A 14,183-nucleotide genomic window follows, 5' to 3' on the forward strand; every position below is an offset into this window, starting at 1 on the left:
GAATCTTCTTCTCCTAATCTACCTGCTATGATCTGAAGACATCTGTGTGTTTTGGATACCAAATGGGTGTAAGAATTTACTCATTTAGTCTTACCTGTCCAGATTTTTTTTTACATTTCAAAGAGGACAATAAGACGCTACTTGAAGCCAGTTGAGATGCAAGACCTTGTCAGTCTATGTTATTTCCCAGGATACATTCAAGTTCAGTATTGTTAGACAGGTTGACTGGGACTGCTGGTCCCTACCCCTGACTTGGTTCCTACCCCCTACAGACAAGGACACCGCCACAAGGGATGGGCTGCTGGTTTTCTTCTTTCTGGTACTGCCTCTGATGGCACTGGGCCTCTTCGTCTTCTTCAGGAGGAATGAGCTGCAGAGGCGCTTCTGCAGGAGGAAAAGATCCCAGGGCTACGAGTGAGTCCACTTCATCAACTTCTCTTAGTCTGCGTCTGTTATGAGAATTATGTTCTCAATGTTCATAACCCAATTCAATTAAACTACTCGGTCTGCGACCCAGGATTTGTAAGATACTGGTTGAATGAAACAGACGGAGGCCCAGCTATGATAGCAAAAATGTTTATTCACGAGAGCGCCAGTTCGTTGTACAAAACCATTCATTTTATACTGGCTCCTTACGCACATACTTTCACACACAAACAGAAGGTATCCTACGCACATACTGTCTCCCTACCCAGCCGTCATAGATTATGGAGACCGTGAGAAGCACTCCCTATCCTCCCCCAAGATTGGGGAGGCCGTGAGAAGTACTCCCTGCCCTCTCCCAAATCTCTGTGGCCCCTAGCCAAGGGCGGCACAGAATTTTGCTCAGGCAGTCTGTGTTTAAGATACAATAGAGACATATTGTACAATTGTTGTTTTACCCTAATTCTGACTAAAACTACACGCATCATTAATAATAATTTTATGATCCTAATCAATTTCATACAATTATATGGTTTCAGGGTGGAATATTCTAATCGTTCATTTAAACATATAAATTCCATTAACAGCGTCCCAAATGTTATTCTATTCTATACTCTGAATTTTTGCCATATACACCATATTTATTTCATGATTGCCCTTGACTTACTTTAAAGACGCAATATGTAGAATTTAGCTCTGACGATTACTGGTTTCAACAATTCTGAAGTTTCTGCCTGATTCCAGCTTACGTGACACAACAAGCAAGTGTAGAGAATCATTGTACCATCTAAACCACTGTGAAATATGTGTTCAATAACAAAGAATATATTTTTAGCTTTTGAAGTTGATGCTACAAAGAAACAAAAACGAAAGTTATGGGGAAGCAAGGCCAAGCATACAAATAGTACACATAGAACAGATCTACCGCTTGTCAGACTTGATGTCACTAACCACGTTTCCATCCACAATTTTTAAGCGAGTAAAGTCATGTCGTTTAAAAACATAATCACGACAGCTGTGATGGAAACAGGAAGTTTCGGTATAATTTTATTAATGCCGACAGATGATTTGTTCGTTCGACATGGTGGCACGGTGATGAGCTTAATGCCGCTTTCCTACAAATATTGAGGGTCTTCTACTGGTGACATGGTGATCGATGCTTGACTGCTGTTTGACAAATAAAAATATTCTCGCTCTTATCCGTAATAATCTTGTCATGTAGACTAGCCTACCCTCACAGCATACCCGCACTGTATCTGCAAGCTGTTGACTAGAGCGCAGGTGCCAAGACCAGAGTAGGCACATTTGCTATTTAACGCAATAGATTTTGTTACAAAACTATCAGTACAGTTGAAAACGCGATGGAAACGCATTGAACTTTAAATGTTTATTCTGTACAAGAATACAAGAACAGTGGAAACATACCACTGGTGGGAAAATGCTCATATTTTCTTGATGCAGATTCTAGAAAATTTGCATGAAAATCTGTTGCCAATCGGATGGAAACCTAGCTACTGAGAATGACAGATTTATATCTTGCATTTGTATCTGAAATTAACACAAAACTTGATAATAGGAAATACTTGTTTTTTACCTCCTGTGCACAGGGCCGACAGCAGACCTCAGGCCAACACTAGCCGAGGCCCTCCTCCGAGAGCCAACCCCAACACCATTGTCAAAGACAGAGTGAGTCTCAGTCACCAAACTTTCCCCATGAAAGTTTCATGGTGGCATGGATGTAATCTTTAAAACCACAAAATGTTTTAAAATAATTCTCTAACCCATAAATGACAGAGTTGAGTCTAGTAGATTCTCGCCCTCTATCTCATCATCTGTCTGTCTTTGACTGAGAAACATTAAACGGGCTATGCACCAGGTTGTCTGAAAAGCAGAGGTTGCAACCAAAATAATTTTCCAATCATTTTGTTCTGAACAGTACCATTTTTTTTTTGTTCCATTTTGAAACGGTTTAAACACCAAAAAAGTAAGTTCATCGTTCCTTTTTTAAATATTTTTTTGTTTGTTCACTTAGCTCGACATTAAATTATTTCACCAATGGATAGATCAGCTTGCTATGGAGCGGGAAAGCTATGTACATGCATTTAGCAGACAAGTGTTTTGCATAGGGTGCGACTGAAATTTTGCCGGCGAGGAGCGCTCTGTGTATGAAGCGCTGGGCATCTTGATGTTATGACATGCCAAGTCTGAATTACACCCACGGAATTATACCTACGGAGGGAGCGGCTTCTATGAAGGAACTTTGAATGTCTTTGAACTTCAGAGCGTTGGCTTAACTAATGTTGGACTAGAGCTAGCCCTTGATCATGCCTCTCAGTTCCATTAATGAATCGGAGGTGAAACATTTACTGCTCCTTCTGGACCAGGCCCAAATCCCCGTCATTCGCATGAAGAGGAGACGCTGATACACGGGCCGCAGATCTGGGTGCTTGGTGAGAATTTGTCCGCGAGTGGATAATCCGCCTTTATCTACTGTCCAACAGTGAACGTGCAATCACTGGAGAGTAAACTGCACGAGCTCCATTTGAGACTATCCTACGACCGGGACATTAATAACTGTAATATCTTATGTTTCAACAAGTCTTGACTGAGTGAAGACATGGATAATATACAGTTGGCTGGGTTTTCCATGCATCGCCAAGACAGAACAGCTACCTCTGGAAAGACTAGGGGTGGTCTGTGTCTATTTGTCAATAACAGCTGGTTCGCAATCTCTAATATTAAGGAAGTCTCATGATAAACTGTAGACCACACTATATACTAAGAGAGTTTATCTATTTTTCATAGCTGGCTATTTACCACCACAAACTGATGCAGGCACTAAGACCGTACTCAACGAGCTGTATAAGGCCATAAGCTAACAAGAGAATGCTCACCCAGAAGTGGTGCTCCTAGTGGCTGAGGACTTCAATGCAGGAAAACCTCAATCCGTTTCTAACAGCATGTCGCGTGCAACAAGAGGAGAAAATATGTACACGGAGATGCGCACAAAGCTCTCGCTCACCCTCCATTTGGCAAATCTTAACATAATTATATCCTCCTGATTCCTGCTTACAACAAAAACTCAAGCAGAAAGTACCAGTGACTCGGTCAATACGGAAGCGGTCAGATGATGCGGACACTAAACTACAGGACCGTTTTGGTAGAACGGACTGGAATGTATTCTGGGATTCATTGGGAGGCATTGAGGAGTATACCACATCAGTCACCGGCTTCATCAATAAGTGCATCGACGACGTCGTCCCCACAGTGACCGTACGTACATATCCCAACCAGAAGCCATGGATTACAGGCAACATCCGCACCAAGCTAAAGGCAAGAGCTGCCGCTTTCAAGGAGTGGGACACTAATCTGGACGCTGATAAGAAATCCCGCTATGCCCCCACGACGAACCATCAAACAGGCAAAGCGTAAATACAGGATGAAGATTGAATCCTACTATACCACCTCTGATGCTTGTCTTATGTGGCAGGGCTTGCAAACTATTACGGATTATAAAGGGAAACACAGCCGCGAGCTGCCCAGTGATGCGAGCCTACCAGACAAGCTAAGTGCCTTCTGTGCTCCGAGGCAAGCAACACTGAACCAAGCATGATATCCCCAGCAGTTCCGGATGACTGTGTGATCATACTCTCTGTAGCCAATGTAAGACCTTTAAACAGGTCAACATTGTTTGAAAGGCTGGTCATAGCTCACATCAACACCATCATCCCAGAAACCCTAGACCCACTAGAATTCGCATACCGCTCCAACCGGTCCACAGATGATGCATTCTCTATTGCACGCCACACTGCCCTTTCCTATCTGGACAAAAGGAACGCCTAAGTGAGAATGCTGTTTGTTGACTACAGCTCAGCGTTCAACACCATAGTGCCCTCAAATCTCATCACTAAGCTAAGGACCTTGAGACTAAACACCTCCCTCTGCAACTGGATCCTGTACTTCCTGCCAGGCTGCCCCCAGGTGGTAAGGGAAGGCAACAACACATCTGCTACGCTGATCCTCAACATGGGGCCCCTCGGGTGCATGCTTAGTCTCTTCCTGTACTCCCTGTTCACCCACGACTGCATGGCCACGCACAACTCCAAAACCAAGTTTGCCAACAACAACAGTGGTAGGCCTGATCACCGATCAGCCTACAGAGAGGAGGTCAGAGACCTGGCAGTGTGGTGCCAGGACAACAACCTCTCCCTCAATGTGAGCAAGACTAAGCTGTTTGTGAACTACAGGAAAAGGAGGGCCGAGCATGCCCCATTTATATCGACGGGGCTGTAGTGGAACGGGTCAAGAGCTTCAAGTTCCTTAGTGTCCACATCACTAACAAACTATCATGGTCCAAACACACCAAGACAGTTGTGAGACTGAAAAGATCCTCATTGGTGGCATCACCGCTTGGTATGGAAACTGCTCGGCATCCGACCGCAAGGAGCTACAGAGGGTAGTACGCATGGCCCAGTACATCACTGGGGCCAAGCTTCCTGCCATCCAGGACCTATATTTCAGGCGATCTGAGGAAGGCCTTAAAAGTTGTCAGACTCCAGCCACCCAAGTCAGACTGTTCTCTGCTACCTCATGGCAAGCAGTAGCGGAGCGCCAAGTCTAGGTCCAAAAGGCTCAACGGCTTCTACCACCAAGCCATACGACTACTAAACAGTTAATCAAATGGCTACCCAGACTATTTGCATACACCCCCCCCCTTTACGCTGATGCTACTCGCTGTTTAGTATCTATGCATAGTCCCTTTACCCCTACCTATATATACATGTTACCTTACTTTTAAGAAAACTCTACATTGTTGGTTAAGGGCTTGTAAGTAAGCATTTCACGGTAAGGTCTACCTACACCTGTTATATTCGCCGCATGTGACATATTTGATGTGATTACATTACACCATAATGCCGCCTAGAGTTTTCGAAGACACTGGAATAAGTTTCTTAATGACAGTGAGGGCTTTGCATAGGCACTTTGTTGCAGAACGTGATTACCTGATTCCCATTCTTTTAAAATAACAGTTCTGTTCTGTAACAGAATAGATCGCTTTCGTCCTCGGTTCTGGTTCTGTTACTTGAAAAAAAATCAATCACCCTTTTTCGATTCTGTTTCCTGAACCGATTCCTACCCCAGCTGAAAGCGACCTCTTTTACCATGTACAGAGTCCATTGTTGCAACATTATGTTAAGTTGAGGCATGTTTACTGTAACCACTTTATGTTTTTAGTCACTTGAGTGTGTGACCAGGTCTTGGTGATTTTTAACTGTCTTGAAAGTCATAGACCTAATCTGAGTCCCAAATAGTACCCTAATTCCTATTCCATAGTGCACTACTTTTGATCAGGGTCCCTACACACACAACTTTTGGTTGAGTCCTATGGGCCCTGGTCAAATTGTATGCATTAAATTGGGTGCCATTCGTGACGCAGACCTGTATTGATGGATTCTTTGTTTGGTAATGACGAGGCTCCTTCTTCTTTCCCCATGTAAAGCACCAAGCTCAGTTATTACCACCAGAGGAGGTAAAATACACACATTTGCTCTTAAGAGGGTCTGTGGGGCATTGCTTCTGTATTCCCTTTTATTCTTATTTTCTACCAATCATTGGGGCTCTGCTGAATAAGACACAACACAAATATTTGAACACCACTTGAATATTCTGGGCTTTCTGTGTTATTCTGGGCTTTTCTTCTATAGAAAAGTTTAAAATGATGAATGTGCTTATGTAACTATACATGCTAAATGTTTTGGCATCTACTGTACCCAACTTAAATAGAGGATTCTCTCTCAGCCCACTGGAGTGGCAGAAACACAGCAGTAATGCAACGTGGCTCAGTATAGCCTTTTCAACTGAGGAGTTTTGAATTGCCGCTGTTCTGCTGTTAGGGCGCATGCTGTCCTATTCTATCCTAACCATAGTCATTTACTCCCATACTAATCAATGTTGTAACCAGACCTGGGTCACGTACAAATGTAAAATACTTTCAGTTATCATGTTTGGGGTGATCTAGCAGTTAGTGCCGCTGCCACCAACACCCGTTTGCACATGTGCATGGGTTCGAATCTGGCACAATGTCTTTGTGACACACACTACATCTATCTTTCCCACTATCTCTCCTCTGTATAATAAAATATAGAACATCTTTCAAATAATTTAAAGTGCTTGAGCTGCACATTATTTAGTTTGCCTGGTACAATTATACCAATGGAATAGTCCCAAAAGTGTACAGTCAAAGCCAAAACAAGCGCACCTCATTTGGAAGTATTTGACTTTTATATTTGACCCAGGTTTGGTGGTAAGATCACAGCAAGTTGCTTTGTGTTTATTGGTTTTCTGTTCCGTCACCTTTTGTCTCTCTACCACCTCTTCTGTCTATGCTGGAAAATAGCTGCACATTTTCAGGGCAAATTCAAAGCAGGATATAGACATTTATTCACTTCAATTGCAGACTTTCTGTTCATCTTGATGGAATAGAGTTTTTTGTTCACATAAGAGTCAAATATGTTAGTAAACTTGAAATAGACAAATAATAGGTGTTTTGAGGGTATGTTGCATTTATTGAATGTTAGTTTGGGGAATCCCACTATTTAGTGAGTTTACTCATGTATTCATCCCCGCATTACAATCTTTCCTCAGTTATGATTCCTAACCCTCACACCCACCCACAGCTGCCATTACCTGCACCCGATACATAGGCTCACAATTGTTATGCTGAAGTTGTTTTGGTGTTACCTTCCACTGAGAGTGATATTTGTTCATTGCAGGTTGTGCAGACGAGCAGGACCGTCTCTGTGCCGTCTTATGCTGTCAGACCACCTCCTCCCTACTCAAAGTAAAGATTGTACTTACTAGGCCTACCTTTTTATATGATGTAAGTGTCAGCCCTCAATTGACAAATGTTTGTTTATTTTTCTCTTAGACCAACACCTGCTACAACACAACTTGTGCCTCAAAGACCTGCGCCCCCACCCCCAGTCTAGCCCATGGAAACGCGGTCAGCCAAAATCTACACAGGAAATGCAGTCACTTGACATAAGAGGCACACCTGCAATACAGAGTTGTAAAACGAACCGGACCAGTTTCTGATCCACTCCAAGGTGTCTTTTTTGTTGTTGTTGCAAGAAGCAGAGATGATGTTTGGCTACATAAGACCGCTGCTACCAATTGCATACACTTCACTTCACCTTGAGCAACTGTCATAGGAATGTCAAGATGATGACACACAAGCCCTTGATGATCATAGTGGGGAGTTTGTGTTGGTTAAGTAAAACATTTTAATTAACATTTTAGACAAACCTGATGGTGCTGGTGGGAAGGTAATCCATGCGCCGGCTTAACTGATACTGCAGAAATGTACCTGGTTTGGATCATACTGCCTGCAGTTTACCCTCTCTTTGGTCCTACTGTATGATGATTTGTGTTCTTTATTCCCTGAAGACAGTTGACGACTCAGATGCTTTTATCAGATTCAGGCCACATGAGTTTAACATAACTTTTTTTTAAATTTTCACTTGGTTAATGGTAATATGCAGCCTTTCATCACTTGATAACCCTCAGATATTTAAAGTTTTGCAGTATTACATCTTGTTTGAATTAGTTGTCTTATAAGTGTGTCCCATACAGTACAATAATGTTGCTCTTACAACCTTAATCTTATGTTGCTGTTAATTTAGCTTAAAAACCATGCTGGATATCAATCTTCATTTTTCACCTTTTGGAAATTAAGACAATATCGTGGACATATTGGATGATGAGCGAGATTATACCTGGACCTTTTGACTGATAAATGGTTTCTGCATTTGCTGACCCAATACAGATATTCATAGCCTGTCCCTTTGTTACCGTTCTTCTATTCAATACATTTTATAGGATACTTATATTTTCCAATTTAGCCATTACCCCCCAATGGATTGCCCAAATTTAGACCTTTATTAATAATTTGATTAATAAACCGGGTCTAAGGGCATTCCGTTGCGACAGCTTGTGAGATAATCCATGGTCCAATGAACGTACATGCTAGTAGCATGCGTGACGGCGTCCGAAATGACATCCATAATCGGTAGACGGGTATGATTCATAGGTTGCCGTTTGCATCGCCGAGCAGTGAAGAAACTATCAAATCGCATTTTTAGATGCTAACCCCCCTCCCCAAATCAAAATCTAATATGGATGCCAGTGTTTTGTTGTCGCTTTGTGCGTGCAAATTTCCTCAATTTCCCGCAGGGTGCCTATATTCCATGGCTGATTAGCTTGACAGACAGGTGTGAAACACAGCAAAATGAGAACACAATATAGAATCCAGAATTGGTTTTGATTTGAGGAGGTGGGAGGTAGCATCTAAAAGCTGAATTTAATAGTTTATTCACTTTTCTACGATGCAAACAGTGACCAATCACTAGGCAAGTCAGTTAAGAACAAATTCTTATTTACAATGACGGTCTACCCTGGACAAACCCTAACCCGGACAATGCTGGGCCAATTGTGCGCTGCCCTATGGGACTCCCAATCACGGCCGATTTGCGATACAGCCTGGAATCGAACCAGGGTCTGTAGTGACACCTCTCATACTGAGATGCAGTGGCTTAGACCACTGCGCCACTCGGGAGCCCCAAAATGTACTTAGACCACTGCGCCACTCGGGAGCCCCAAAATGTACTTAGACCACTGCGCCACTCGGGCGCCCCAAAATGTACTTGGACCGCTGCGCCACTTGGGAGCCCCAACAGGTACCGTCATTAGTGCATGACTTATCTCGCAAGCTGTCGCTATGGAATTCCTTTAGACCCAAGCTACACACATTTTTTGACTTATGAATTAATGATATATACCCATTGTTCGCTTAATTGTTTCAGCTGCTGATTGCCACTTTAATGTGTGTCCATTTTATTTGACTGGTTTTGTTGTATCCCTGATTTGTTTGAAAAAAATATGACATAAAATAAGTCAATATTTAAGGGCTATGTAACATTTCATGTGATCATGCCATGTATGCATTTTGAGAAACTATATCGAGGTCAATGGCCTATGCATTGAAAACTGGTGAACATTCTGAAATGTGTTTACTGTATATTCGGACATGATGATTTTCCAATGACGGGAAGGAGGCAGGTCAAGTGGCTTTAGAAGCATCCTGTCTCAGACATTTGAAAGACACTGCCTGCATAAACGTTACTGAGGCATCCTATAGCAATATGGCAATCCTCCCACCTCTTTAATGGTGCATACAACAGCCAACTTCCTTTGCCACAATAAAGACTGACTTCTTCAAGAACAAATGTCATCATGTGTCATGTGTAGGCTACATGCGGAAGTAGACATTTGAGGATCATGTACGTCTGTGGTTGACATTTCATGTTTTATGTTTGCAGAATGTGAAAATGGTTTGATTGGCCTGATAGAACTGCATTTCCTACATCTTCCAGGTTCTCTATATGATTATGATGATGTGATAACTGGCAATAGTGAAAATGTCTGACACTTTGTGATTCAAAGAAAGTCATGACTGCCTTGATTGGACTAATTGGTGGTGGTGATTTGTAAATGCATATGAAATAAAAAATCCACATACTCACATAAATGCAGCCATCATTTAAATGTATAACGTGTTTTAAGCTTTGTACTAAAAGCATGTCTATGATATTAATGACTGAGAAGGCCCTTGTGCCTTCTCACACTGCTGAATGTGTGTGGTTATTCCATGATAACAAACAAGATTTCCCCATATACTGTGCCTTCAGAAAGTATTCATGCCCCTTATTCCAGATGTTGTTACAGCCTGAATTCAAAATGTATTACATGTTTTTCTCACCCATCTACACAATACCCCATAATGACCAAGTGAAAACAGGTTTTTGATATTTTAGCAAATGTATGTATATATAAAAAACAGATATTTACGTAAGTATTCAGAACCTTTGCTATGAGTCTCGAAATTGAGCTCAGGTGCATCCTGTTTCCATTGAACATCCTAAATGTTTCTACAACTTGATTAGAGTCCATCTGTGTCAAATGCAATTGATTGGACATGATTTGGAAAGGCGCACACCTGTCTATATAAGGTCCCACAGTTGTCAGGGCAAAAACCAAGCAATGAGGACGATGAAATTGTCCGTAGAGCTTCGAGACAGGATTGTGTCGAGACACAGATCTGGGGAAGAGGACCAAAATATGTCTGCAGCATTGAAGGCCCCCAAGAGCACAGTGGCCTCCATCATTCTTCAATGGAAGAAGTTTGGAACCACCAACACTCTTCCTTACGCTGGCCGCCCGGCCAAACTGAACAATCGGGGGAGAAGGGCCTTGGTCAGGGAGGTGACCAAGAACCCAAATGGTCACTTTGAAAGAGCTCCAGAGTTCCTCTGTGGAGATGGGAGAACCTTCCGTAAGGACAAAAAGTCTCCAGGCTATAATCGCTGCCAAAGGTGTTCAAAGTACAAAGGAAAGGGTCTGAATACTTTTGTAAATAGTTTATCAGATGTTTTTATAAACATTTGAAAAAATGTATTTTTTGCTTTGTCATTACGGGGGTATTTTGTGTGGATTTATGAGGGGAGGGAAAAACGATTAATTTTAGAACAAGGTTGTAGCGTAACAAAATGTGGAAAAAGTGAAGCGGTCTAAATACATAAGTATGTGGACACCCCTAATAATTACTGGATTTGGCTAGTTCAGCCGTTGCTGACCGGTGTATAAAATTGAGCACACAGCCATGCAATCTCCATAGACAAACATTGCGAGAAGAATGGCCTTACTGAAGAGCTCAATGACTTTCAACCTGGCACCGTCATAGGATGCCACCTTTCCAACAAGTCAGTTCGTCAAATTTCTGCCCTGCTAGAGCAGCCCTGGTTAACTATAACTGCTGTTATTGTGAAGTGGAAACGTCTAGGAGTAACAACAGCTCAGCAGCGAAGTGGTACTGTAGGCCACACAAGCTCACTGAACAGGACCGCCGGGTGCTGTAGCGCGTAAAAATCGCCTGTCCTCGGTTGCAACACTCGCTTCTGAGTTGCAAACTGCCTCTGGAAGCAACATCGGCACAATAACTGTTTGTCGGGAGCTTCAAGAAATGGGTTTCCATGGCATGCAAGCCTAAGATCACCATGCGCAATGCCAAGCATCAGTTGGAGTGGTGTTGAGCTTGCCGCCATTGGACTCTGGAGCAGTGGAAACGCATTCTTTGAATGATGAATCACACTTCACCATCTGGTAGACTGACAGACGAATCAAGGTTTGGCAGATGCCGGGAGAACTCTGCTCCAATGCGTAGTGCCAACTTGTAAAGTTTGGTGGATGAGAAATGATGGTCCATCCGGGTGCAGTTTTTCATGGTTCGGGCTAGGCCTCTTAGTTCCAGTGAAGGGAAATCTTAGCGCCTCAGCATACAATGGCATTCTAGACGATTCTGTGCATCCAACTTTGTGGCAACAGTTTGGGGAAGGGCCTTTCCTGTTTCAGCATGACAATGCCTCTGTGCACAAAGCGAAGTCCATACATAAATGGTTTGTTGAGATCGATGTGGAAGAACTTGTCTGGCCTGCACAGAGCCCTGACCTCAACCCCATCGAAGGCCTTTGGAATGAATTGGAATGCCAACTGCGAGCCAGGCCTAATCGCCCAACATCAGTGCCCGACCCCACTAATGTTCTTTTGGCTGAATGGAAGCAAGTCCCTGCAGAAATGTTCCAACTAGTGGAAAGCCTTCCCAGGAGAGTGGAGGCTGTTATAGCACAAAGGGGGGACCAACTCCATATTAATGCCATTAATTGTGGAATGTAGTGTAATTATTGACACCCCTGAGTCAATACTTTGTAGAAGCACCTTTGGCAGTGATTACAGCTGCCTTCCTGGATAAGTCTCTAAGAGCTTTCCACACCTGGATTGTGAAACATTTTACCATTATTCTTTTCAAAATTATTCAAGCTCTGTCAAATGTGTTGTTGATCATTGCTATACAATCATTTTCAGGTCTTGCCATAGATATTCAAGGAGATTAAAGTCAAAACTGTAACTCGGCCACTCTGGGATATTCACTGTCTTTTTGGTAAGCAACTTCAGTGTAGATTTGGCCATGTGTTTTAGGTTATTGTCCTGCTGAAAGGTTCATTTATCTCCTAGTGTCTGGTGGAAAGCAAACTGAACCAGGTTTTCCTCTAGGATTTTGCCTGTGTTTAGTTCCATTACGTTTCTTTTTTATCCTGAAAAACTCCCAGATCCTTAAAGATTACAACCATACCCATAACATGATGCAGCCACCACTATGCTTGAAAATATAGAGTGGTAGTCGGTAATGTTTTGGATTTGCCCCAAACATCACACTTTGTATTCAGGAAAATATTACTTCAGTACCTTGTTACAAACAAGATGCATGTTTTGGAATATTTATACTCTGTATAGGTTTCCTTTCCACTCTGTCAATTAGGTGAATATTGTGGAGTTACTACAATGTTGTTGATCCGTCCTCAGTTTTCTATCAAAGCCATTAAACTCTGTAACTTTTTAAGTCACCATTGGCCTCATGGTGAAATCCCAGAGCGGTTTCCTTCCTGTCCGGCAACTGAGTTAGGAAGGATGCCTGTATCTTTGTAATGACTGAGTGTATTGATACACCATACAAAGTGTAATTAATAACTTCACCATGCGCAAAGGGATATTCAATGGATGCTTCTTTTTTTTACCCATCTACCAATGGGTGCCCTTCTTTGTGAACCATTGGAAAACCTCCATGGTCTTAAATCTGTGCTTGAAATTCAATGCTTGACTGAGGGACCTTACTGATAGTTGTATGTGTGGGGTACAGAGATGGGGTAGTCATTTAAAAATCATGTTAATTAAACACTATTATTGCACACAGTGAGTCCATGCAACGCATTGTGTGACTTCTTAAGCACATTTTACTGAAATGATTTAGGCTTGCCATAAAAAAAGGGGTTGAATACTTATTGACTCAAGACATTTCAGCTTTTCATTTTTTATTAATTTGTAGAAATTTCTAAAAATGTATTTCCCCTTTGACATTGTGGGGTATTATGTGTAGATAAGTGACACAAATCTACATTTAATCCATTTAAAATTTAGGCTGTAACGCAACAAAATGCTGGACAAGTCAAGGGGTGTGAACACTTTCTGAAGGCACTGTAGGCTGGGTTTGCAGTTTTGCAACTATTTCATTTTTTTTAAGTCACCGTTTGCCTCATCGTGAAATCCCTGAGCCATTTCCTTCCTCTCCGGCAGCGGAGTTAGGAAAAGGACGCCTGTATCTTTGTAGTAACTGGGTATATTGATACACCATCCAAAGTGTCATTAATAATTGCTCAACGGGATATTAAATGTCCCCCCCAATGGGTGCCCTTCTTTGCGAGGCATTTGAAAACCTCCCTGGTCTTTGTTTAATCTATTTTTCAAATAAGGTACAATTATCTGTATGTGTGGGGTACAGAGATGAGGTAGTCATTCAACACTCATGTTAAACATTATTATTGCACACAGAGTGAATCCATGCAACTTATTATGTGACTTGTTAAGCTTTTTTTTCTCCTGAAGCTTACCATAAAAGGGGCGAATACTTTCAACATAGTGAAATTCCACTTTGACATTATGGGGTATTGTGTGTATGCCGTTGACAAAACATCTCAATTGAATCCATTTTAAATTTAGGCTGTACCACAGCAAAAATATGGAAAAGTCAAGGGGGTGAATACTTTCTGAAGGCACTGTAATATAGCTGTGTGCCATGATAGTTTTCTCATATG

The 14,183-nt window shown here is 42.1% G+C and overlaps 1 protein-coding gene across 4 annotated transcripts in view; it reads left to right on the forward strand.

Annotated features, from left to right (window-relative positions):
• adam9a (ADAM metallopeptidase domain 9a) overlaps positions 1-10,009 on the forward strand; it is a 78,099-nt gene extending 68,090 nt beyond the window's left edge. For 2 of the 4 annotated variants that reach the window (XM_021606716.3, XM_021606718.3), the window contains exons 19-23: positions 273-414; positions 2,031-2,109; positions 5,924-5,953; positions 7,197-7,264; positions 7,352-10,009. In XM_021606716.3, the coding sequence (XP_021462391.2) occupies positions 273-414; positions 2,031-2,109; positions 5,924-5,953; positions 7,197-7,264; positions 7,352-7,412 (380 nt within the window). In that variant the 3' untranslated portion in view covers positions 7,413-10,009. The remainder of the gene's footprint in view (positions 1-272; positions 415-2,030; positions 2,110-5,923; positions 5,954-7,196; positions 7,265-7,351) is intronic. The other 2 variants (XM_021606717.3, XM_090238151.1) reach the window with 1 other exon arrangement.
• The last annotated feature ends 4,174 nt before the right edge of the window (positions 10,010-14,183 follow it).

Source organism: Oncorhynchus mykiss, chromosome 6 (assembly GCF_057628025.1).
Source record: "Oncorhynchus mykiss isolate SJ-2025 chromosome 6, ASM5762802v1, whole genome shotgun sequence".
NCBI lineage: Eukaryota > Metazoa > Chordata > Actinopteri > Salmoniformes > Salmonidae > Oncorhynchus > Oncorhynchus mykiss.